At 40.2% G+C, this 25,689-nt stretch overlaps 4 protein-coding genes across 7 annotated transcripts; 1 reads left to right on the top strand and 3 right to left on the bottom strand.

Moving 5' to 3' along the window:
- Positions 1-21: 21 nt before the first annotated feature.
- On the bottom strand, positions 22-3,161 carry LOC148412546 (uncharacterized). Its single transcript, XM_088433912.1, has 4 exons — positions 2,899-3,161; positions 1,624-2,172; positions 785-945; positions 22-708 (listed from the first exon to the last, which is right to left on the bottom strand). The coding sequence occupies exons 1-4, from the start codon at positions 3,064-3,066 to the stop codon at positions 282-284; spliced, it is 1,305 nt and encodes a 434-aa protein (XP_088290038.1). The 5' UTR covers positions 3,067-3,161; the 3' UTR covers positions 22-281.
- Positions 3,162-3,852: 691 nt separating this feature from the next.
- On the bottom strand, positions 3,853-5,588 carry tpgs1 (tubulin polyglutamylase complex subunit 1). 2 transcript variants are annotated; one of them, XM_088433438.1, is made up of 3 exons: positions 5,221-5,588; positions 4,834-4,933; positions 3,853-4,653 (listed from the first exon to the last, which is right to left on the bottom strand). In XM_088433438.1, exons 1-3 carry the CDS (start codon positions 5,577-5,579, stop codon positions 4,360-4,362), a joined length of 753 nt encoding a protein of 250 aa, XP_088289564.1. In that variant the 5' UTR covers positions 5,580-5,588; the 3' UTR covers positions 3,853-4,359. The 2 variants fall into 2 exon arrangements, with proteins under 2 accessions (XP_088289564.1, XP_088289563.1); XM_088433437.1 differs by having other exon boundaries at positions 3,853-4,933.
- Positions 5,589-6,665: 1,077 nt separating this feature from the next.
- On the bottom strand, positions 6,666-16,258 carry LOC148412544 (inositol-3-phosphate synthase 1-A-like). 2 transcript variants are annotated; one of them, XM_088433353.1, is made up of 11 exons: positions 16,120-16,258; positions 12,124-12,248; positions 11,885-12,046; positions 11,236-11,365; positions 10,309-10,502; positions 10,075-10,224; positions 9,547-9,762; positions 9,298-9,462; positions 7,998-8,111; positions 7,634-7,851; positions 6,666-7,023 (listed from the first exon to the last, which is right to left on the bottom strand). In XM_088433353.1, the coding sequence occupies exons 2-11, from the start codon at positions 12,235-12,237 to the stop codon at positions 6,834-6,836; spliced, it is 1,653 nt and encodes a 550-aa protein (XP_088289479.1). In that variant the 5' UTR covers positions 12,238-12,248; positions 16,120-16,258; the 3' UTR covers positions 6,666-6,833. The 2 variants fall into 2 exon arrangements, with proteins under 2 accessions (XP_088289479.1, XP_088289480.1); XM_088433354.1 differs by lacking the exon at positions 16,120-16,258 and adding an exon at positions 14,313-14,421.
- Positions 15,474-21,411, top strand: LOC148412543 (programmed cell death protein 10). Of its 2 annotated transcripts, none has more exons than XM_088433355.1 (8): positions 15,474-15,629; positions 17,623-17,900; positions 18,591-18,644; positions 19,457-19,574; positions 19,645-19,771; positions 20,306-20,384; positions 20,458-20,540; positions 20,621-21,411. In XM_088433355.1, exons 2-8 carry the CDS (start codon positions 17,811-17,813, stop codon positions 20,700-20,702), a joined length of 633 nt encoding a protein of 210 aa, XP_088289481.1. In that variant the 5' UTR covers positions 15,474-15,629; positions 17,623-17,810; the 3' UTR covers positions 20,703-21,411. The 2 variants fall into 2 exon arrangements, with proteins under 2 accessions (XP_088289481.1, XP_088289483.1); XM_088433357.1 differs by having other exon boundaries at positions 15,517-15,673.
- Positions 21,412-25,689: the final 4,278 nt, after the last annotated feature.

Here is a 25,689-nt window from a genome sequence, read left to right as displayed (position 1 = left end):
ACACTGTGCACAATCTTGCGCATCTTGTGTTTACATTTTTGAAGCCTGATTTTGAGAAAACGTAACACATATTTTAAAAGGACATTTTTGGGTTGACATCCCTTTATAAAGCATGATCAGCTGATCACGAACTTTACCAATCCTGAGGGTAATTTTTTTCATAACCAGCCCTTCCATATTCCAAACAGGTTTAATTGTAAAACAGTGAAATATTTAAAAACATGTTTTTAAGTATTAGGATGATTTTAAGTATTTCATCCACTTGTATGAATCCATTTGAGTCAGTCATTTTGTTGAAAATAGTCACAGAAGAGCTGTCGCACCTCCTCGCCCGGGCTCTGCTCGCCGTCATCGTCCGCCTCGGCGTAGACGGGCTGCGGGCTCTCGGCCTCGGCCACTTCGGCCAGCCACTCGCCGTTGAAGGCGTCGCCGTGCGCCTCGCACACGTTGTGCAGAATGCAGCACGCCCGGATCATGGCGGGCACCACGTCCAGGCCGCAGTCGTTGCGCTTGCTCAGGCACTGCCAGCGCGCCTTGAGCCGCAGCAGAGATTCCTGGGCCACGCGGCGGGCACGTCGCAGCCGGCGGTTGAAGAGGATTTGCCGCTCGCTCGGCGCCGCCGGGTGGGCTCGCGTGGCCCGCCTCTCTGGGTAGGCCTTCAGGAGCCAGCTCTGGAGCGGGTAGCACGGCTCACCCAACAACACGTAACTGCGGCACGGGGGGGTGTTCAAAATCATTCTAAATGGACAGGCGCCACTTTTGATTTTTTTTCTTCCCCGTTTACCTGAGTTGTCTTCCCATGAAGCGAGGCGGCGGCACCGGCGAGAGTCCGCCTTCTGCTGCCGTGTTCCACAGCGACGACTTCTGCAAGATATCCGCCGGCTCCATTCCGCCGGGAAAACTGGCGCACAGGTCCCAGATCTGCCCGCGACCGTTCACTGTCACCTGTCACATAAAAGATACGTTTTCCCTATGTGCTCAGAGGCGGAGCTACTTGGATGGCCATGGTAATATATATACATCATATTTACATTTAGATTGATTTATTGTTTTACTGTCATATATTCATGGTAACACTACACAATAAAATTATTACTCTGTTCATGTCCCCGAGCAGACTTAAGTCCACAGAATAGAGCAAACAATAAAGTAGGCACTTATACCTCATTAATAAAAATTTGGGCTATGCACCTGTGCGTTAATCTTCATTTCTTTGTGCATTTTGTGCATTTTGTGCATTGTCAATTTGAAATAGTGTCCTGGTTTGGGATAACAGCATGTTTGTTTTTGTTTTCTTTTAGACCAATACCAGTATGAGTACTCAGATCTTGAGTAGTTACCGAAACCAAGCACCAATACTACTAGTAATGTCTATACAGAAGATTTCACCCTGAAAATGATGGTCTCAATGTGAACAATTTTCCATCAACTTTATGAAATTAATGTCCATCCATTTTCTACAGCCACTTCTCCTCGCTAGGGTAGCAGGCTTGCTGGTGCCTAACCCAGCTGTCTATTTCAAACGAATGAATCATTTTTTTAATCGTTGTTTTAATATTAATCAATACAATGGTGATTATTTTAACAAGCTTTGAAAAAAATCAAACGATGGCCAGCACCCACCTGAGACAGGACCGAGAGCCATCCGGCGGGGTTGATGTAGTCTGACGCATTGCTGGACGGCGTGATGATGGCCGTGTGCAGCGTGGCCACGGCGGCCACGCAGTGTGGGAAGCCCCATTGTGACAGGAACAGGCGCGCCGACTCCTCCAGCTCGGGCCCGGCGGGATGCCGCAGGTACTCGGCGCGCAGCAGCGCCACAATGCTGTAGCACATGTCTCGCACGCACTTGCACACGGTTGACTTCCCCACACCAAACAGGGCGCTGATGGTGCGATACTCCACGTTGGACGCCAGGCGCCACAGCGCCACCGCCACGCGCTTCTCCACGGGCAGCGCCAGGCGGAAACTGGTGTCCTGACGCGCCAGGCGGGGGCGCAGCTTGTCGCACACGTAGAAGAAGGTCTCCCGGCTCATCCGGAACTTGTCCAACCAGTCGGAGGGCTGGAATTCCGTCATCACCACTCGTTCCCACCAATCTGTGCTAGGGACGGTGGTCCAAGGCCGTGTACGGATATGAGCGTTGGAGCGAATGCTCGAGGCAATCATCATCTGAGTTGGATGACAAAGAGACTACGTAAATAAAGCGGTTCTTTGTCTTCGGCAACGTCGGATAAAGGATTAACAATATGGACTTTGATAAATCATTTTTATTCAAAGTATATATCCATATTCCTGTATCTTAGGGATGTTACAATCCTATTTTATTTTTTTGCACCCGAGCCTGGGTTATCTGATTTTGAAGATCTGAAGATACAGAATCCCAATTCAATACCTCATCAATTGCATATATTGAGGGCAGAGAAAAAGGGTTTTGAAATTGACATATATGACACATTTCTAGATCTAAAAAAAAAGAACAGATCAACTCATAATAAATCATCCTAACCCCATATTTTTGCCCCAATTCTGACCATCTGAAAATGACGTGATTGGGTCCGATTTCCCATCACGTTATCTATTCAATTTAGAGATTACATTAAAAAAAATAGGTTAAATCAGTTCTATGCCCGTATCAATGAGTCAAATGTGGTCATTTTGTTCAACAACTTTTAAAAAAGAGTATTAAAAACTCAAAGCTTTCATAGCAGTCTTTTAAACGAAATGTTTTGTTATTTGATGACTTTACGTTATTTACATTATTTTAGTCATTATGTGTTACAGGCGTCGTAGAAAATCAATTTGAACTTAGCGCGACTAATTTGTTGAACACATTGTAATCGTTTGATAGCACTGATATACATCAAAAATTGGCGATGATGCATCATGCAGTCTGACCATCATCATTCTTTTCTGCCTCTGGAAGAAGTACTGTCGCTGTCTCAGGCGTCTTTGGGTCTCATTGCGCCGCTGTACATCCGCGTTGTTCAGGTCCCTGCGGCGCTTAAGTAGCATGTAGGTCATGAGAAACACAAAGGGCCGCAGCCGCTCTTCGTCTTCTTCCATTTCGACGCAGAGCGACGCAACACATTCGACTCCAAAAATTGAATATTTGCCGCTGAGATTGTGACTGATGCTGTTGTCATAGGTTACAAGAAGAGGAAAAATACTTCCGGGTTGTCTTCTTCGGCTATTGCGAGGCGGGACCACTTCCGGGTTTTCTTTTAACGTCTAGTGACGTTTCAGTCTATTCTTCGTCTATTTTTCTTCTGACTCACACGAATAAGTGACGTGCAATACAATACTTTCACTTTGACGATGTAATGTTACCAGTGGCAAAATAATGCAATTAAATGGATGTGATGTTGGTTAGAGCGACACATCCGGGTTTTTTTTCTGCTCACCAGTAGCATTTGTCACCTCCTACAGGACTGTCATATAACATTTTTTTCTGGAAAATTTGTTAAATGAATAATAATCATTTTTGTTTTTGTCAGTTTTATCTGGTTATGTGAACAACCAATAATAATGTATTACAAATGCTCAGTTGGTGATGGTTTCATGTATCAATCAAGTATCGTGCATTAAGAGGACCTTTTGTAAACAAGACCTTAATTGTTTTGATTGCACTATTAACTAAAACTTCAAAATGTTAATTTTGTACGCATTTATTCAGATGTATCCTACCCCTAAAAAAATCTAGTGAAAATAATTTTTACAGCTCTTTATCCCTCAAAAATAAAATACTGTACTGTATTTTTTAGACTATTAAGTACACCAGATTAAACAATGCACCAACAAAAAATTAACAAAAAATGTAACCATACTGGACTACACGCCGCAGAAAGATGGTAAATGGAAGTTTTAAATATTTATTTTTAATTAAAACATTTTTCTGCCTCATTACAGCAATATCATACCTTCAGCACAGACTTATGATGTCTGTATGTTTAGAAATGCGAGTAGCACCAAGATAGTTTTAACGTAACACAGACACAATCAGATTGTTAGAATACTGCACCAACACAACAGTAACATGCATGTTGCGTTTGCTAGTGGAGAGTGCTCCCTGGTGGCAAGTAAAATAACAGTTCAAACTCAAAATAGCATATTTTTCCCCATGTTTACTGGTAGATTGCCACCTGGTGGCTAGTAAAAAAAACTGCAGATAAACTGCAATGGGGGATAGCCCACAGGGTTTAAAACATCAGACAAATACAGCGTCTTATATGTCAAAATTTACAATAATCCATCTTGAAGCTATAAAGCAAGTTGTTGCAAGTAGTTTGTATCCACTAGTGGTTTAATCTGAGATTGCGTTGTTTTGTAACGTATGGTGACATCACAGTTGAAAGCAAGCTACGAGACGACTTTCACGCGAGCGATAAAAAGTTCCGCGGCAGCGTTCTCAAATTCCTTTGCGTCCATGTGTCCGGCCGGACCTTGCGCCTGCGCTTCAGTCATGACGCGGGCCAGTTGGTGCGGCGAAATTTTGGCGCTGGCCTCCAGGCGGCGCAAAGCCTTAACGCTAGGGGGGTCAGAATCGCTGGACGTCTCTAAAGCGTCCCTCAGGGCGCCCAGAACCGCCAGGCAGGAAGCCCGCGAGGCCGGCCCCTCGTCAGATCGGCACACCTGGGCGTAGAGCCGCTGCGCCTGCCGGATGTAGTCGGAGAAAACGGCGCACGTCAGAACTCCGTGGTGGAAGACGCCGTACGGGACGGCCTCGTGGTCGTGGCAATGGAGGCGGCAGAGTAGCGGGGCGGAAGTGGACGCTGGGATGCCGCCCTCGCCGCACAAGCATCGAAGGGTTTGAGTGTACAGGCCACCGCTCACCCCGCCGCCCGCGGTTCCAGCCGGGCCGCCAAAATGGCCGAAAGGTCCCGTGAGGCTCAGGAGGTCGTAAGCCACTCGGACGTTGTTGGAAAATGCAGAACTGACGTAAAAAGGACAAGTTATCATGTTATATTTATAAATTAGAAAATTGAATAGAAAATTGCCGTGTTAATTTCATGACATCAAAAAGCAGTATGGGTTATATAGATCTTTGGGTAAAATTATGTCATTGTTATCTGAGTGGAGATTTTGTGTATAAAAAGTATTAGTGATACCGATGAATGAATGACTACTCATGAGTTGAGTGTTTGTCCTGATATCTCTGAAAAAAAGTTTTAACGAGCATCCCAACATATATACTGTCGGTATATATTTCTCGATTAGTACCTCTGCGAGTGGTGAGCCAGGCGCAGGTGCCAGAGCGCCCGATTGAGTCGCTGCTGAGCCCGGGCGCCTCCTCCCCCGTCCCCCGGCGAGCAGTCGCTCAGCCGAGGCTCCCTGACGTCTTCGCCATCGCTTTCCTCCGCCAGAGCGGCGGCCAAGCTGCCGAAATGGTCGGCAAGGAAACCGACGGGGTCGTCAGGCCGGGCCTCCACCATCTTCAGCACGGCCCCGCGAAGGAGTTCACCGACTCCGGCCTGCGACAAGAACTCGCGGTCGGCGCTCGGCCCGAAGGCTTTGGTCGCCGGGCCCGGGTCGGTTGACACCCCTGAGCCGGTGGACCGGCGCTTTTCTCTGTCGGCCATGTTTGTTGACGTCCCGTGTCACAGCAACGGAAGTGAAAGGAGACGCAAAGGGGGAAAGGGGGAATGGTCTCTTAAAGGTACAGGGCCTTTTTTTTTTTTTTTTTGTAAACACACATTTAATTTCTGATGTAATATTGAATGAATATTCAATACTAAAAATAGAATAAATAGGAAAAAAATAAAGACAATAACGAACATCACAATTCTTAAGGTCAGTTAAGAGATGATGCTACATTAGTTTGATTTGTCATTTCAAATTTGTATTTTTAAACATATATATACACGGATGTTCGATTTTTTTCAGACCAATAAAAGTAAGAGTACCCAATTCATGTGTTGTCACAGATACCAAGTACCGATACTACTAGCACTTCTGATACATAGTTCCCCATCCAAAACAACATTGGCTGATAACTTAAAAGAAAGAACTACATATTTCAATACAGTATAGCATTTTCCTTAAACGGAACGTAATTTTCAACTTCTATTTCCTTTGTGTAAAACGGCCACAAGGGGGCAGCCAGGACTGCCGTTGCAAGTATCGATACTTGAAATAAGAATGGTATTGGCACCTATAGTTACAACTGGCACTCATGCACCCTTACATTTCTCGAATACAATAAAAATACTTTTATATAGTATTTTAAATACTTGCACCAAATAGAACAACCATTTTTCGCTGTCTCTGAGTGTATTTTTTCTATCAATTTATTTTATTCAATGTTTCTTTCTTTCTTTTTTTTAATTCTCCAAAAAACCCTGCCTTCAGAAAGAGAGCATTTTTTTCAAATGTTTTTTGCATGGGTTTTCTCTGAGTCCTCTGGTTTCCTCCCACATTCCTCAAAAACATGCATGGTAGGTTTTTAAAACACTCCAAATTGCCCTCAGGTGTGAATGGTTGTTTTTTTCTCTGTATGCACTGTGATTGGTTCAGGGTGTACTTCGCCCACTTTCCGAAAACAGATGGAATAGGCCCCTGCACGCCTGTGACCATAGTGAGAATTTTTGTGTATTGTGCGCGTTTTTGTATGGCCTTGCTTTGCCCTGCCACTTTTCTTGGAAGTCAGTAAATTGACACCGAGTCACTGCGCTTATGTAACAACTTTAATTACTTTTACATGAATGTGGTAAAACAGACTTCAAGGTGCTGATACGACATCAAAATAAAAAGATGGTTGACCTATTTCAAAGTTGAGCGGTTTAGTTGAACCTATTCCTAAAATGCCAAGTGCGCGATGGTGCGACGTCGGTCGTCTACTTAGAGTGCTCGGCGTCGTCGTAGTCGTAAGCGTGGATGCCGTTGGTGACCTCCGCGTGGTTGCCGTTAGCGATTGACTTCTTCGGAACGCTCGTGTCACCGTTGACGTGCTGTACGGGCAGGAGGTTTCTCTGCAGCTTTTCCTCCAGAAGCATGTGACTCTGAGGGGGCAGGCCCAGACACGCCCTGGAAAAAGGACACGGTTCTTAAAAAACGATGCAAGAAAAGTATGTGGACCCCGACAGGCTTTCAGTCGTGATACGATTACTGTAATTCACGAAATATCGGACGCACCCGCGAATAGGACGCACCCTTCGCCCCTGGGTGTCCGAGGATTTTTCACTAGCCTAGCATTGATATCGCCCAATTTGGGCTGGCTTTAAGAGTCATAACACCGTCAAACATAAAAATATATTTATTTTCATCCCCTCAAAATGTTCATGGGCATTAGCCTTATGCCATACAAGTCATACATATACAGTATAATTTTTTTGGGGGTGGGGGGGGCTGCGTCTCCGTTATGTAAAAATTGTAACTTGCTATTATCGCATATTAAGTAATATTCCGCGAATTCTGACTTTATTATCACAATTATGACTTTAAATTCAGAATTCTTTAAAGTAAGTAATTATTTACAATCCAGAAGTCTGTTTAATTATAACCTTCAAGTGAGAATTCTGAGAACTTCAGTGAGAATTGGGACTTGAAAGTGCAAATTCTGATTTCAAAGTGAAAATTCTCACTTTAGAGAATATTCTCAGAATTCTGACTAAAAACAATACAATAAAAACAGTACCTCATGATATTTTCTATGGAGGCCCTTTGGCGGAAGAAGGCGTTGATAACAGGTGTCCCTGGCGGGACCAAGGGAGCTTTGCATAGGAAGGACAACAGCGCCAGGACGCTGTGGAAAGACTGGAAGTGGTCCTCGCCCTCGGGCCGGAAGCTGACGCGCTGGCATAGCTCAGTCAGAATCGCTAAGTCCAAAATAATGGGGCTTGCCAGAAGAGAGTCCTGGTTGGCAAAATTTGGAACAGTTCACGAATAAAATGGCGCAAAGACTGTCATGTAGATCACGTAATGTTCAAGGTTGCACAATATCTCCAAAAAAGGGACACAAGGAGTCGGTAATAAACGATTTTCATGTAACGACAACTGACCTCGCAGGTGTTGTGCAGCACGATGGTGTTGAGGCCGCCCATCATGATTTCAGACGTGTATTCATCCATGGCTCGTTTGCTGTCCCCCACATACGGAATGTACTTAATCACCACCTGGAAGGAACAGGAAGGCTTCAAGGTTTTGCGAAGGAATCACATAAGACAAATAAGCGACCATTTGCTTCATGTTCCAATTGATTTGCGCTTAATTTGAAAAGAAACTTATTGTAACAGTCACCGCATTAAAATGGAATACTTTAGATTTGTTGGTAGCTGCAGAAAAAAAAGAGTTCTAAACTCATGCACCCCCTTAAGTACCATCATGTTCCAATTGATTTGCGCTTAATTTGAAAAGAAACTTATTGTAACAGTCACCGCATTAAAATGGAATACTTTAGATTTGTTGGTAGCTGCAGAAAAAAAAAAGTTCTAAACTCATGTATCCCCTTAAGTACCATCATGTTCCAATTGATTTGCGCTTAATTTGAAAAGAAACTTATTGTAACAGTCACCGCATTAAAATGGAATACTTTAGATTTGTTGGTAGCTGCAGAAAAAAAAGAGTTCTAAACTCATGCACCCCCTTAAGTACCATCATGTTCCAATTGATTTGCGCTTAATTTGAAAAGAAACTTATTGTAACAGTCACCGCATTAAAATGGAATACTTTAGATTTGTTGGTAGCTGCAGAAAAAAAAGAGTTCTAAACTCATGCACCCCCTTAAGTACCATCATGTTCCAATTGATTTGCGCTTAATTTGAAAAGAAACTTATTGTAACAGTCACCGCATTAAAATGGAATACTTTAGATTTGTTGGTAGCTGCAGAAAAAAAAAAGTTCTAAACTCATGCATCCCCTTAAGTACCATCATGTTCCAATTGATTTGCGCTTAATTTGAAAAGAAACTTATTGTAACAGTCACCGCATTAAAATGGAATACTTTAGATTTGTTGGTAGCTGCAGAAAAAAAAGAGTTCTAAACTCATGCACCCCCTTAAGTACCATCATGTTCCAATTGATTTGCGCTTAATTTGAAAAGAAACTTATTGTAACAGTCACCGCATTAAAATGGAATACTTTAGATTTGTTGGTAGCTGCAGAAAAAAAAGAGTTCTAAACTCATGCATCCCCTTAAGTACCATCATGTACCCTTTGGGGTACAATTTTCGATGGGGAAAAAAGAAAAAAAAAAGCAGTGCATTTTCAAAAAGGTAAAGCCTGGATTTGGTTTTGTGTTTGAGACCATGTGAATGAGAAGGCGTTTCCAAACTTTTGATCGGTACCGTCAGTGTCACTCACACAGTGGTCCGGTTTCTCTCCGGGGCCGTAGAGCACCGAGTTGGAGTGCACCATGTCGTCCACCACGTTGCTCTTGGTGATTTCCTTGGAACGGAACTGCTGCGGAGCAGACAGGTTCTTGCCATCGTTGTTGCCCAGGTGGTTGTAGCTCACGATGGACGTGGGCTGAAACCGGACCGAAAAAAAACCCGTACTTGACAAGAATGCATTTGTCCGTATCTCTGCCTGTCGATGGCAAAAAATATTCACCTTGATCCCCGAGCTAACCAGGAAGTCCACCAACACTGACTTGATCTTGGTCTGCCCAGATTTGAAGTCATCACCTGCGATGAAGACGCCCCTCTGCTGCGCCAGCTCCACGGCGCCCGGTACAAACGTGTTCTGAGGGGAACCGTTTATGTAGGCGCACCCCTCCAGGATGCTGGCAACTGCGAACAGCGTTGAGGGAGAAACCTCTGATCCCCCCTGAGCAAAGGGGGAGGAAACAAACGCACAATTATTATTGCAATTATTATTATTATATATTTTTACGTTTTTAAAGAGTCCAGACTTTCCATCCCAGGTACGATTTTTTTCGTTTTTCAAGTGTTTGGTTCAAGGAGGCTCTAAAAAAGTCTGCTGCTATGTAAATCAAGAGCTAAAGTAATTGACTAAGTACGATAGTAATTACTTTCATACTTTGGCATGAACACCGTTTATATCCGTCAATGGCACTGAAGGGGTTATCTCAGGGTTAAAGTTCGTCCCGTAACATCTGACGAAAGAATGATTCATCACCTGGATGGCAGCCAGCAGGTTTTCCGCCGTGTCGTTTACGCCGGGCACGACGTCACAGAAGCGCTCCGTGGTGGCGGTCCACACCACTATCACTTTATCCACGCCGCTGACCTGCCGGAAGTCGCGGATGTCCGCTCGGATGCGCTCCACCTGAAATTTGGATGTATTTTTTCACGTCAACTACAGCTCGTTGGCTAGATGGCGCTAAATGCATGAAAAAAAAAATAGCGTAACCTGCTCCGCCATGGTCCCGCTGAGAACATTGTCCGCCCGGCTTTCCTGGTTGGCGGCGATGAATTCTGGGATGTAGATGGACGGTCTGGGTTTCATGACGGCCATATATGGTCGCAGCTGCTCCTGGAGAGACCAGTCCAGCACCTGGGCACGCTCCATTGCCCTTCCCAGATCCAGAGAAGAGATATCCCAACCTTAAAAAAAAAAAAACACAAGTTAAATAATGCAATTGATGGAGAAATTATGTGTAAAGGTTGAATTAAAATAAAATCATTGAAGAATATGGGATGATGTGGAATTATTTGGAATTAAGGCTGGACGATATGACCAAAAAAATTAAGATCTCTATTTTCAGCCCTCATCCAGGACAGCTACGTTTTTTACTGATTTTAATTAAAGTTATTAAAGTAATTAAAGTGTTAAACTCAACAAACATTTATCGTATTTTCCCACTATAAAGCGCATGCTCAATGAATTGCCTATATTAAACCTGTTTTCATATATAGGGTACACTGCATTATAAGGTGATGGAGCGTCCCAATTTGGGCTCATCAGGAACGAATGGAGACATTTTTTTTTTTTTTTTGGGGGGGGGGGGTGCAAAATGGTGACGTTTGGGAATGAGAAAAACATAAGCATACTTGCTGTAAAAGTGTAATGTTGAATGTGTCATTGAAATGAATGGTAAATAACTAATAGGAGAAATTTGGGCTCACTTTAAACGAATGGAGAATTTAGAGATTGATTTTTTTTATTTTCATTTCGGCAAAATCGTGACTTTCCGGGATGAGAAAAATGTAAGCAGATGTTTGGTGAATTTTTGGCATACGTCGAAGTAAGAATGGAGAGAATATGTCAGAAAATGTAGAAGAAGTAGCATGTCAAAAAGTGCAATTTTCTGGGAGAATTGACATGGACACAATCTACCGTCAAAGACGATGTCATTGGGGTGCACCATGGGCAGCAGATCACAGAAGGGCACGTTGACCTCGCCGTCCGGCCCTGATCCAAGACAAACAGTGGACGCCTGCAGCAGCGAACCAAAATAGTTGGCTTTCTGAAAAGAGAAGAGAGAAAATATGTTCCATGTATAAGAGATGAAAATGTATGCGAGCCGTATGTCGTATACTGACAAATATTATGAAACAATGCTGTAAAGCAGGTATGGTCAACCTTGCATGTTTTAGATGTTTCCCTCCTTCAACAACTGATTCATGTCATTCTTTTTTTCCCCACTATTCTGTCTTTGATTATTATTTTTATTTTATTATTACAAATAATTGTGCATCCTGCCAACCTTGAGATGTTCTTCACTTACTACGAATTGTCTGTGAAATCAGGTGTGTTTAGGAAAGGAAACATCCAGAACACGGGTGTCAAATTTATTTTTCTCATTGGCCACATCGAAGTTACAGCATTCGGCGGGCCACATAAAATGAGGTAATGGGCCAGATCTGGCCCCTGGGCCTTGAGTTTGACACCCTTAATCCAACACATGCATTTTGACTCTTGGGGCCCGGCTTTTAATACTAATACTTGTTGACCACTAGCAAACTTTTTTTTGGGCCACTCCCACCTTGACGCCATTCTTTGTGTTCCAGGTGAGCTTCATCTTGTTGGCCAGCATGGCGGCGGTGACCGTGGTGCCGTTGTTGCCGCCCCAGCCCACCAGCATTACCCCCAGACGGGGCACCTGTGTCTCCGTGCGAATGGTCATCTCAGTGGAGCGGGGCGTCACCTACAGGACGATACGTGCCCACTCAGCATATGAACAGTGGACATAATAATGGGGTAAGGTTGGAGAGTTGAACTTACTGTGACCGTATTGCCATTTTTACGCACGGATGTGCTGTGATAGGAGTATTGCGCTTCGATGTGGGTGTCCGTATACTTCACGTTTGGGCTGTTGATGTGGATTTTCACAGGCATGTTTGACGATTCTGCAACAAAATCGCAGAATACAATTACATATGTATATATCATATAGGTTTGGGTAAATTAGAAAAAAAACAAAACACGCTAACTATGGTCAGTCAGTACGTTCGAAATCAGGTTGATTTGCTTTCCGTACGACCATTTGAGAAGTGCTTCCTGTTCCAATTAATTTGCTCTTAATTTGAAAATTAAACGTCAATGTTCCTGTTACAGTGTTAAGCATTATGTTAGAATTGATGATCCCTGCAGAATCCCTCTTAAAATCTCACATATCCCCTAAGGGGCCTTCATGTACCCCCAATGGTATGCGCACCCCTATTTGAGAACTGCTGTGTTAAGGGACTGCCCCAAAAATGATTTTAATTCTAGAAATATTGTTTAAATTAAGGCAGATGAATCCGTTTCCTGAATTCAGAGATACGTTTTCAAAAGAAATTCAGCATAGTTTCTCCCTGTCGTTCAAATACATTTGCTCTTAATTTGAAAAGGATTGCAATGTTCCTGTAACTGAATTAAAAAAACTTTAATTCAAAAGTTATTTTATTCATAAATATAATAAATAAAATATCTTTCAGACTCAAATAATACATAAAATGAAAATAATTCATTATTTCACATGTGGCCCCGTACCAGTTGATCCAAGGACTGGTACTAGGCCACGGATCGATGGTTGGGAACCCCTACACTAAGGAGTCACCCAGCAAGTGGGGAGATTGAGATCCATTCGGGCCTGATTCCAAAGAATGCAAAAAACAAAACAAAAAAAAAACCCACTATAGATACTCGGCTTCCAAACCACTTGGAACCGAACCGAGTCATTAGAGCCATTTAGAAAATAAGATGCATGGCAGCTCTCAACAATGGACGTTATGCAACTCAAGCTTATATGCCAAACTTTGGTACGACATGGCGCAAGGGAGGTCATGTTAAGTACTGCCCACTTTTGCAGACCCTCTCCAGTGGAATTTTACCAAGCCTGACAACCACGATGTCACTGAAAGCTTTTCTCCTGATACCAAATGGGAGGCATAAGATTATTATTTTTTTTGTAGGGGGGCATCAAAAGCAAAATCACCGTTCACAGAGAAATATAATAAATTAGGGGGTAATGTCTTGAAAAACAAATTTAAGTGTGTGAAATTGCAAATAATTGTTTCTTGGCTGATTTTTGCCATTGTAACCTTAACATATCCGATAAATATTTTGTGGGTATTTATTTTTATTTAATATATTTATTGATGTATTTATCAAGTTTTAATGTATTATTATTTATTATCTAAATTATATATATATATATATATATATATATATATATATATATATATATATATATATATATATATATATATATATATATATATATATATATATAATTTTATTAATATTATTTAATATTTGTCAGGCTACTATTGTTTACATTTCAAATAATTTCAGCATTCCCAAAATGTTCACACTTTGTACACGAAAAATCCGTTTTTTTCACATAATTCAAAATTGAAACTATTGAAGTTTTTTTTCAACCTAATTCAGTAAATTAACACCATTAAAATGCCCGCATTTTTTCCCTATTCATTCGCAATCAAAGCAGAAACGAAGACATTTAAGAAACGCAAATTAGTTTTCTCAATGTGAAAATAAAAGCTATAAATCGCGATTTTTTTAAATTTTTTGACCGATTCAAATCGTTCCACCTCTAAACTGCCATCCACATCGCGCAGTATCATTCCATTTCACTACAAATCATTCCACATCATTTTATGTCTTTTCTTTCATTTTACACTCTTGGCATGTAATGCAAAGTATCCCGAAGAAGGGATACATAACAAAGAAAAACACGGACAAGTTTATCAATATTAAATGAATCAACATGCAAATATTTTCTGCAGTTTGAGCATGCTCCATAGCCATACTTGGACATTATGTAATACATACCGGTCTCACACGAGGTCTGATTTTTTTTCCACACACACGGACACTTCAACGCACATGCAGACGCACAAAAGAAATGCCGAATATCCATTCAAATCTTAGCAACTGCGAACAAATGTAGTAACAAAGATGCTACATACGTGAGATAGCTGCGCGCGTGTCTTTCTGCTTGCAACTGCTGCTGGCAATGTGAGCAAGTGAGAAAGTTCCACAAGCTTTTAGTGGCTATCTGCCAAATACTTTTTTTTCTAGACCTCTCTGGCGCCATCTAGAGAACACGGGATTTTTCGCGATATTAAACTGAACACGTGATATTTTTACTTTGGTGTGCCAAAGAGACGCATTTAGATGATTGAGAGCTCCACAACGGAACACACTGTCCTAATCAGATACATGACAAAAAAATGGTTGAATATGGCTGTTTAAAATGTAACCAATATAAATCACAGATTCCTGAGTGTGGTCATGTGACCTTCGCAGATTCAACCGTGAATGCGTCTTAGCAATAACACTGAGCAACCGTCATGTCACTTAGAGAAAATCCATCCCTGAGATGCATAAAAAACGAATATATTTTGCCGTTTGTTTCGAATTCTACAGATTGCATAGAACATATTGTTTCATTAATGACTTTTTGATTGATTTGAGAGAACAAACAAACACGTTGCAAGATTAGGAACAAAAAAGAAAGAAAAAGAAGAACAAACGAAGAAAGTAATTATCAATGGACATTACAGTTCAAAACAAAGCTTTGTTTTCCAGAATTAATTAGTTAATACAGTAGCTGGTTATTCATAATCCACAACAAAGACACGCCCCTTTTATCAGATGTAAAAATACATTTCTACACTATCATCTAGAATTTGTATATATATCTACACGTAGTTTTTAAAACGAGCTTGTATAAAAGTCACGCTTATATATAAATTCAGTACTATATGCATATATACACACATATAAAATACGTATGAGTATGTCTAACCTCTACAAGATCGTATTCAGCTTTATACATGACTTTTATGTTTTCCAAAACTATATTTTTAACTCCTTTTGAACACAGCAATTGATTCAGATCTTTACAATTCTATTACTTCGCACCATAAATTAACAACTTTTAACAGATACATACATTTGATTTAAGTTTGAAATATGTAAATACAAGTTCAGCTTGAATTTTTATCCTATGACTCGTTTATTGGAAAAAAAAAATCCTCCACATTTTTCCATAACGTTTTGTCGTCGATAAACCACCAGACGAAGAAGAACCCCAATGACGTCAGATCCACCCGTCATTTCTGATTGGCTAAACGCGCGTGTACGTAGCAACGGTCCGGAAGATGTCGTTCAGCCCAGTCCTAAAAAACTTCCGCCTTAAGTTGTAAAGAAAACATAGCTGCTACCAAAAGAAGCTTTTTTTTCGGACGACGTACAAGGCCGTTTTCGAAGTCCGCACACAGGTAGAGCCAAACACACGCTTCGCACCTCGTCGCACATTCGCCACGTAAGCACTTAGCCGTCGCTTATTTATCTTTTGCGGGGAAACATTTTAGCGGGGCCGCGACGAATGTTACGCTTCGCTCTCGCCTAAGCTAGCAAGGCTAGCACGTCCGCCGTGCTGGGTTGAATGCTAACACTTTGACTCTTCCTGGGTCGAACAACTCAAACGCTAACAGGATCGAACGGTCATCGAATTTCGATTGAATGGGAGAGTTCTAGCCGTTTGCCGAGAACCGTTTCAACCGTCTAAAGCCGTTCCCTAAAAGCGTTGGAGCCGTCGGCTACTTTCGAAGCTATGTTAGCCTAGCCATATTAGCTTAGCTACCGCTTCGCTCAATGTAGGCTAGCAGAGAAAAGCGTCTTAACTGAAACCGCACTATTTGTGTTAACCACACCACATTCAATGGGGAAGTACGTCATTCAAAATAGCACTTGTAAAAAATCTCTTACTTGGTTTTATATCCAAAGGCTTAGAGTTACCCAACGCTGGCAATGTGGAGCGCTTCCAGACTAGTTTGCGAAATTCATAGCGAATGACTCGTCATGTTAGGTGTTAAAAGACACACAGGTTGGCATGCCACACCCATATATTTCGGACACACACACACACACTCTTGAGAGGAGTTGGTACCAGGGGCGGTTCTATTCTCAGAGATATAGGGATGCCCAGTGTTCAGCCAGGCGAGATGAGTTGTACCTGTTTGTACATTAAAAGATAATAAATCATTGGAATGGAACCGCTTGGTGAAATCTTTGACTTTTTGTTTGATGTGCTTATTTATTGCAATTCCCCATATATAAATATAATATTAACTTCATTTCCCCAAATGAAAGCCAAAAATATATTTGTGTCTTATAAACGGTTGCTTAAAGATTTAGTTTTTATTTTTTTCCGACACCATTTGAGGAAAATTGATCCGTCGGCCACATAAGCTGAGTTTTGATGCACAGATATGCTTTTTTTTTTATTTCGGCAAGAATGAGGTTGTTACGACGATGTTTTCAATAAAAGAAGCAAGCAGACTGAACAAACGTCCGAGTCCATCTTTGTTTGCACGCAAGAATATTACTAAAACAGAGAGGGTCGAAAGGAATACCTTTCCGTGTTCTTTCACCCATCCTGTCTTAATCAGTTGGAGACATCATTTTCACTAAGTTGTCCCCTCCGATTGACCGGTGCACAATCACGAAAGAGTAGCATAGAAATCTTTGTTAAAGGGGCTCTAGCATGTTAGTTACACCTAAGTTTTATTAATAACTCAGTGCATTAGAGTAAGCTTCTCCTGTTCCAATTTGATCAGACAATCGTGGTCTTGTGTGTCTTACCACCTGACATGTTTCCAAGCTAGGGGAAAAAAAAAAAACAAGCTAGAGCTGGACTATTTTAGGGAAGGATTGAGTCATTGTGTACATAGGGTAATAATTACAAACATAACACAATTACGTCATACCAACAAAACAAAAGATATTACTTTAATGTTGGACCGATATGAATGAGGACCGATATCTCGCTGCGTATTTCATTCAGCAGATCCATGTAACATAATCTGTTTATTTTCTTATTAATCAGCAGAAGAATTGTGTCACTAATCTGTATTAAAGGGTTTCACAGAAAACACAACAAATCAGATTTAAATTTCTTAATGTTCTAATTAATTTGCTTTTAATTTAAAAGGAAAAAAAGTACTGTACCGGTCACAGCATTAAAATGCATAAAATTACGTTTGCTGATACCTGCAGAAAACCGAAAAACGAATTTAAATGCAAGATCCTAGCCATGCTTGCACGCTTTTAAGCAATAATGATAATACTGTACTGCGCACTAAAGCGGATCAAAATCACCAGCACGTTTTGAGCTTTAGGTCTAAACCAGCAAGAAAATTAAGATTTGACCAGTTTTGTTCATTTATGTGTTAACTTCAACTCTGCTTTTCTCTTTTGTGTCTTTTAAAGGCTGCCCTCTCTGAGGACATCATTTTTTAAGAGTGTGCATGCATGCGAGTGTGTGTGCATGTGAGTGAGTCTGCGTGTGTGCATGTCTGTGTGTGTGTGTGCGTGCATGCGTGCGGGTGTGTGTGCGTGCGTGCCCGTTTTCCCCCCAATCGCCATTTGACCGTTAGCCACTCACTCCTCCCTGGAGAATGACAATGGAGGAGATGAAGAATGAAGCGGAGACAACCTCCATGGTATCCATGACGCTCTACACCGTGATGTACCCAGTTTTCAATGAGGTAAAAGGCAGCCTTTTCATTTGATTTTAGTGTTATTTCCTTGCTTACAATGTGATCAAGAGGTATATTTTCCCCATTTGCCAGATAGTACTTTTCACTATTTATCTTTATTCATTTCTAAATGGCTGTTAATAAAAAAGTTGGACTGACTGATCTTGAATGTTTTGTTGACACATTTAGTGGACACATAATGCAACCCTTTTTGTCATTCACCGGTTATCTAAAATGCTAATGTAAATAATCATATTTCTATCATCGCTCCGATTAAAAAAAAAAAACACATCCTGTTAATTTATGCTGAATTTGCATAGCATACAGAACATTTTACAACATACGCGAGTGCAGGCTGTGCTTGGCTAAGGAAATGGTGCTACAGTCACTTTAGTGAAGGTTCCTTGCAAGATGCTAAATAGGAAGTGCCTAACTCAACATTTGTTTTGCTCTAAGTTGCTTTGTGTTCCAATTGATTCATTCTTCATTTGAATATAAAGGAGAAATGTACTGTTCTGTTGTAGCATCAAAAAGCATTAACTTAAACTTGAGTGATATTTGTTTAAAGTTGCTTTTAGTTTAGTGCAGTGCATTTCTTACAGTTCTGTTTGTCTTTCTATTATGAGTATAGTGCAAAACAAGTAGAATAGGAACAATAAATATGCATTAATTACTGACCTTGTGCACTTTCTGGTTTAGCTGGAGAGGATCAACCTGTCAGCAGCTCAGACGCTCCGAGCGGCTTTCATTAAGGTAAATGTGGGAGCGCGATATTGCCACTGTCAGTAAAACTGGAACGTGACAACAAAACAACTCCTACGTAGAATTTTTGCTGCCACTTTACGAAATGAAGATTTATTCACAGTTTAACGAAAAGCCGATGCATTGTAGAAAAGAGCTCGCATTTTTAATTAACATCCACACATACTAAAAATGTCATCACATTTAAACAACAGTCACCAAAATGATGTATAGAGTGGCAGTATTTTTTTCTATATTGTTAAACTGTGCTGACCTGAGCACAAACCACAATTCAGGGACTGGCAAACTGGCAGCATGCACCAACACTCGAGAGTTGAGAGTGATGTATTTGTTTGTTATAGTTATTTATGGTCTACCATTGAGTGATGTAATACTAATGTTAACCACAGGGTGGCAGGCTTTACTTGAACCTAAAGTCACGCTACCAGCATGAATAGTGCACAAAATAAAACCACATAAATGACTGCGAGTCATAATTTTATGGAAGAGGGTAAGTGGCAATGACGGGGGAAAAAAAGGCTGGCAGGATTCTCTTTTATTTCTGAATTCTGGTGTAAACGTCAGAATTCCCACATTATTTTTTCTCTACACACAGAACTGTATTTTTTATTTGAGCCCAACAGCATTTTTTTTTTTGTATATGACATCTTAAAGAATTATGGAAAGAACACAAAAACAAATAGGGTGATTTTTTTTTTTTTCCAAGAAGCTCTGGATAGGCTCCCACAGAAGACACAATGAGAATTTTCAAATGGCAAACTGCAAATAGGCGGAGCTTAATTTGAAACAACGTCTGTGACCAGGCTGAAAGGGAGAACCCCGGCCTGACTCAGGACATCATCATGAAGATCTTGGAGAAGAAGAACGTTCAAATCAACTTCACCGAATCGTTGCTGCGCATGGCCGCCGACGACGTAGAGGGTGCGCGTGCTGTGATGATGACATCGCCGCCCGCCTGCGATCAATCAATGAACCAAATCCTCCCTTGCAGAGTTCATGATCGACCGGCCCGAACAGGAATTCCAGGACCTGAACGACAAGGCCCGAGCGCTGAAACACATCCTAAGCAAAATCCCGGATGAGATTAATGACAGAGTACGCTTTCTACAGACGATCAAGTGAGTGTCATTTGAAAGTAGTTTGCCCTGAAAATATTTTCTTCCGTCAGAAGAGGGCTTCCACATCAAATCATACAATTAAAAAGCATGACGTCAACAGATTTTTGAACAGAGCGACTTGGATGCTAGTTATCAATCTATTTTGTATTATATATGTTTTTATTCAGTACATTTTCAGCACGTTTCAACTCTAGTTAACATTTACTTATTTTACAAAAGTGAAACATTTATGTATATCTTTTTATTCATTTCTCAAGGACAATTTTTATTTGACTATGAATGGTCCAATTCTGCATGTTACCAAAGCTCACGATAACATACATTTTGGTAATGGAGCCTCATTTTTGATGAACACAAACTACAATGGCCTTGCTTTAATTGCACGCGTTATGGTGGTCTTTGGAGTCTGGAGTACTGTTATGCAGCATATTTTCCTCTACCACTTCAGAATAACTATTTGCACGATTCCGTTTTAGCCAAATTTATGCTAAAATATCTTTTCCTCTGCTATATTATATCGTCCATAATTTGCAGAGACATAGCCAGCGCCATTAAAGAGCTCCTGGACACAGTCAACAACGTCATTAAGAAATACCAGTACCAGAACCGCAGAGTGAGTACTGCCACTCAGCCATGCCTCAAATTGCGCCTTCCGACATTTTTTGATGAATATGTTGCCACTCAAGGCCCTGGAGCATCAGAAAAAGGAGTTTGTCAAGTACTCGAAAAGCTTCAGCGACACCCTCAAAACGTACTTCAAAGATGGAAAGTAAGTGCGGCGCCGCGCGGCCATGTTTGTAGTTCTCACGGCCCGGCCGCTCAGCGCCGTTCGATGTCTTTCGCCGCCAGGGCGATAAACGTCTTCAACAGCGCAAATCGGCTCATCCACCAAACCAACCTCATACTGCAGACCTTCAAGACTGGGGCCTAGCACAGTGATGATCACGCAGTTCGGGGAAACCCGCCACCCCAATCCTGCTGAGGTGGTAATGGGCTTCGGGGAGGGGAAGGGAGGGGAGGGGGGGACTTGCTCGGGCAGGCAATGTGGTTGGAGCGCCTGACCCATATTTGTAAATTAGGAAGAGTTGATTTTAGGGTTGGGGGTCCACAGCAGGAAAGACTGAAAAGTGCCATTTGTGTAGTCAAAGAGGATTTTCCAGTCTCCAGCTGAAAAGGGCCTAAAAATCTGCTCAGTTGATTTTATTTGGACACTTTTAATTTATAACCCAGATTTTTTTTTTTTTTTTCTTCCGGGGAGGTGTTATTAAAGACTAATTGCCATTTTTCTAATATATTCATGTTGATCATTTTACGTAAAAAAAACAAAAACACTGCAACAATCATAGCTACGTTGTAAGAGGCGATATAACTCCCGTGTCCCCGTCGCTCGGGAGCTGAGCTGCGGCCATTTTGAGACACCGAACTTCATTCCTCTTTGCTTCTCTTGACCACAACGCCAAATGACTTCCAAGCAAAGTGTTGTGCACCTTACTACTTAGAAGTCATAAAACATTCCCTCCTCCTCAACAGAGTGTTAGCACGCCAAGACGCTCCTCGCGGTCGGGGCTTGTAAAGACAAAAAAAAAATCTGTATTTAACTAATCCTGGTTGCAAACGTTCAATAAATAGTTTCCAAATGATCGCTTTGTTTTGTATTGTTTTGACATTTCTCGTCAACTAGCCGCGTATCCCCGTTGAAATAAATAATCGCTATTGTTAAATAAGCCCCCTCTTAAGAAAAACAGCACAATAAATTGTAACATATCTATTTTTAATGAACCAAAAAAAAAAATACACATATGTATGGAAATACCGCAATAGTATGATGAAGTAGAATGTTAAGCATTAAAGGTTTTTGCAGCATTATTTGAGACATCAGTATAATAATAAATATGAAGTGGTGTGCTCAATATCAGCTGCATAACATTATTTAAAGGGCTTTTCGGAGTAGTTAGTTGACATTAAGCATTTGGCATATTCAATTTCATAATCACAATTGTTCATTTAAATACAATGGTGTCAATGTACTTTTGTAGGTTTTCATTTAAAAAAAAAAAGTTCTGAACAAGAAAACTTGTCCAATTTTTACAACTACACCAAATAATGACGACGATATGTGATGGCGAATATATACAGTATATATATATATATATATATATATATATATATATATATATATATATATATATATATATATATATATATATATATATATATATATATAAACGTGTGTTTTTCTTGGTTTTCTTTCTCTTGGTTTAAATCAAAATAATTTGTTGAAATGATTCTGCAAACATTTTAAAATAATTAACACCGCAAGAAGAAGCTATGCAGAAAAGCTGAAAATAGTTGTTCCTCATGAAACCTCTGCAAACCAGTTTAATTATAGTCAGGTGTGTTGATCCAGTTCTCCACAAGCAGTCAACACAACTTGGAGATGAACACTTAAAGTTGAGATGATGGCGTACTTTTGGAATTTTTTTTTTGTTGAACCGGACCCTCACGGCAAACATCGATCCTGTCGACATGTCTGTCATGGTCGGATTTTGATCTTTGCAATATATACAAGAATGAGTTGCATGTGCTCAGGACTGATACAAGGCACAGGACAACGTTTTCCACATTCTGGTGACCACCTCTTCTAGATCCTTCTCTCGGGTAGGCACTATCATACTATACTAGATACAAAAGCGTTTGTTTTCTTTCATTGTTTATATGAGCAAAACATGTTAAAAATATATATACATTTGCATTTCTTTGAAATATTGCACAAGTCATGCTTTACCTCTGAAGTCAAAACACATTTTCAAGTTAGTCACCCGTTTTTGCTCGTTTGGAAATCGGAGGCCGGTCAAAACTGTTTAAAAGAAGAGACTGGGAACAAAAAAGTGTTTTGTTTTTTTTTCTTCCAAAACTCTTTAAGGAACAGTGCGTAAGATTTAGACCGTTTTAATTAAAAAGGAATACATTTTAAAAACCTGCAAATGAATGTGTTCTTAATGACCCACATTGTTTTAAATATAATTGACCATATAATAATAATTGACCATATAAAAAGTTATTCAGGCTAATGGCAGTTTAAAAAAACACTATATAAACATTTGCAAGTTATTGGATTGTTTTATATATTTTAACCCTTGTGGGGATACATTACAAATTCTGGGAATTCCCTTTTTTTATGATTATATAAAAGAATCAATTTGAAAAAAAAACAAAAACACAATGGAGCTGAAATTTCCAGCAGATGATTAAAACGTAAAATTTCGAAATGCAACAATTCTGAAGTTTGTATGTAATTGCAGCCGGATTTAGTGTACAAAAATAATAATTGTCCAAATTTTGGACCATATAAAACCAATATGATAACAATTTTTGAGATGCATTTTAGTAAGATTTTTTACATTGATTTTCCTGCGATTTTTGCAACATTTCCGTTGAGCGGCGGTCAAACTTATGTCAGCAAACAGAAAATTCTTTATGTCAAGACAGTAGGTCGCGGCACATCGTGTTTTCATCGTCACTTCACAGGCTACAAAGACAGACCATAGCATTCAATTTTTTCCGAATATTAATACATTTAACCTGCAGATGTATGGACAAAACTGATGCCACTGAACAATTTAAGATGGAAAAAAATATTCATGAATAACTTCAATTATTAAGCCTTTGAAAGCATTTACAAAATTAGGGAAAAAAAAACGCAACATATATTTTATCAAAGCGACCCATATTACGGTTTGATTTTGCAAATGAGCAAACAACAGCGGGAAAAATAAAACCGAGCCAGCCGTGACCCTGTTGCCTTTCTAATTATTTTGGCGCCAACGCAAATAGTCGATCACAAATTCCGCCCAAATTGTGACAAACAATGTTCTCTGCCACCGCTTGACCCGCTAATCAAAAGCATTATAAATAGCGCTTTGTAAACACACACGCATACACACCTTTGCGGCGTTATAAATATTTTCTGTTTTCATTTTCTGTTTTCATCAGTCGTCACCGAAAGTTGCGACGGGCGTGAAGGGCCCTTAAAAGTTCCGCCGCGACGCCATTCATCGACTCGTGATCCAAAGCAAATCACGTCATACGTCAGAAATCTATTTATAACTGAAAAGTAACGTCTTACGATCCAAGGCATACCACATCAAATGGCCACCATTTTTTTTTTCCTGTGAAAAGGTGAATTTACAAAAGCTCACCTGCCAGTTGCGCGCCTTTAATGTAGTTACCGTCGTTTTCACAAAGCTAATGGCTTCTTAAACGCTCTTCCTCTGTATTAATTTTTTTTTTTTTTTTTTTCAAATCTCAGTACGGATGATACATTAAGCCAAGACACACCACCATGTTGTTACTATTTTTCAAATTACGCTTGTTAATTGAAAATAATTCACATCAGATACAACGGCGTGGCATTGAATGTGGCATTAAAGCGAGCGCACACAAATATGACTTCAGAAATCAACTTATCAAAGAAAGAGCGCACTTTGCACTACACAATCGTAACAATTTCAAATCTTGTCATGATGATTTTAAAATCCCTTTTTGTTTTTTTTCCCCATATGTGACTGATTAGCATTATGCATAAATAAACTCAAAAAGGTGCGCCAAATGTTTTGTTCAGTTTGTAATGCACAAAGTATCCACTGGAGGCCGCTGTTACTCATAACATAACGTAACAACAGCTGGCGCTCGTATGACGTCACAGGACATAAAGTACCGGTAATTGAATCCGCTTCGGTATCAACTCGTTGCCTTCACCGAGCAAGTACCAATTTAATACTTAAATATCATTAAAGTGTATTTAATACTCACGTTTTTTAAGAGTCCGGACATTAAATCCCAGATACTTTTATTAAATGGGTACTTTAGTATCTGGGATTCAATATCTAGACTCTTAAAAAACGTGAAAATACGTCCCTGGGATTGAGTGAGTTATTTGATAAATCTGATTTAATATTTTTTATTTCTTCCATATTTTTAAGGTAATTTTCTCATCGACGGTGCAGAAAAATAAAATTGAACATTTTGTTTTTTAATTGTTTACTGGGCGGGTTCAGAGAATCAAATATCTGTTTTACTAAGTAAAAGCAGATGTTCGTGAATATCTTACTTTAGTTTAACACGAAGATAATCAGTCTGCTTTAATCGGGGACGATATTTACTGTCAAGAGGTTAAAATTCAGAATTCAGTCGATTATCAAAAAATGAATGATTGAATTGATAGTCGAATAATCATTTTTTGACACCAACTCAAAACATAAGAATGAAATCGGCAAAAAAACTTTTTTGCCAATTTTCTCACTGTAACAAATACTAAAAAAACAATTATAACAAAAATAAAAATAAAAACCTGCTGCCTGTAGTAGACAAAAACGTCCATTTATTTATTTCATTCAATGTTTCAAATTAATCGGCAGATTTAATTATGACAAATATCGGAATCGGCTTTGGACACTGCCGCACACGCGTGCGTGCGCGCGAAATAAAAAGCCCATCAATCATAATGAGAGGCACCTTTCCAGACAATAGATGTGATGCGAGAAGGGAAATGGCACCGATTTAATTACTGTCTCTCTGTTGTTGACATCCATTTTATCTAGTGGCGGCGCACACGTCGTTCATTAAGTCGCCATATTATCACCGAAGCGCAGGATGACACTACGGGTCATTTTTGCATTTACGCCGCGGCTTTGAGATACGAGTGACCTGATGGCTGACCATGACTTGAGGAGTGAGCGGTTTATGCTAGCAGTCCGGCAAATATTGAAGAATTGTTTGGAATAATGAACGAAGTGGCGAATAACTTAGTTGAGTCCGTCCCGTTTTGACCTGATTTGTTTTGTTTTTTTACCCAACTGTTTTCATAGTGTTAAAATGCTGGTTAAAAAAAAATTAAAAAAAAAAAACAATTGGGTTAA

The sequence above is a fragment of the Hippichthys cyanospilos genome, chromosome 14, assembly GCF_059441005.1.
Source record: "Hippichthys cyanospilos isolate Australia breed blue-spotted pipefish chromosome 14, RoL_Hcya_1.0, whole genome shotgun sequence".
NCBI lineage: Eukaryota > Metazoa > Chordata > Actinopteri > Syngnathiformes > Syngnathidae > Hippichthys > Hippichthys cyanospilos.
Note: the sequence above shows the minus strand (reverse complement) of the source record. Positions and strands in the feature narration are given on the sequence as shown.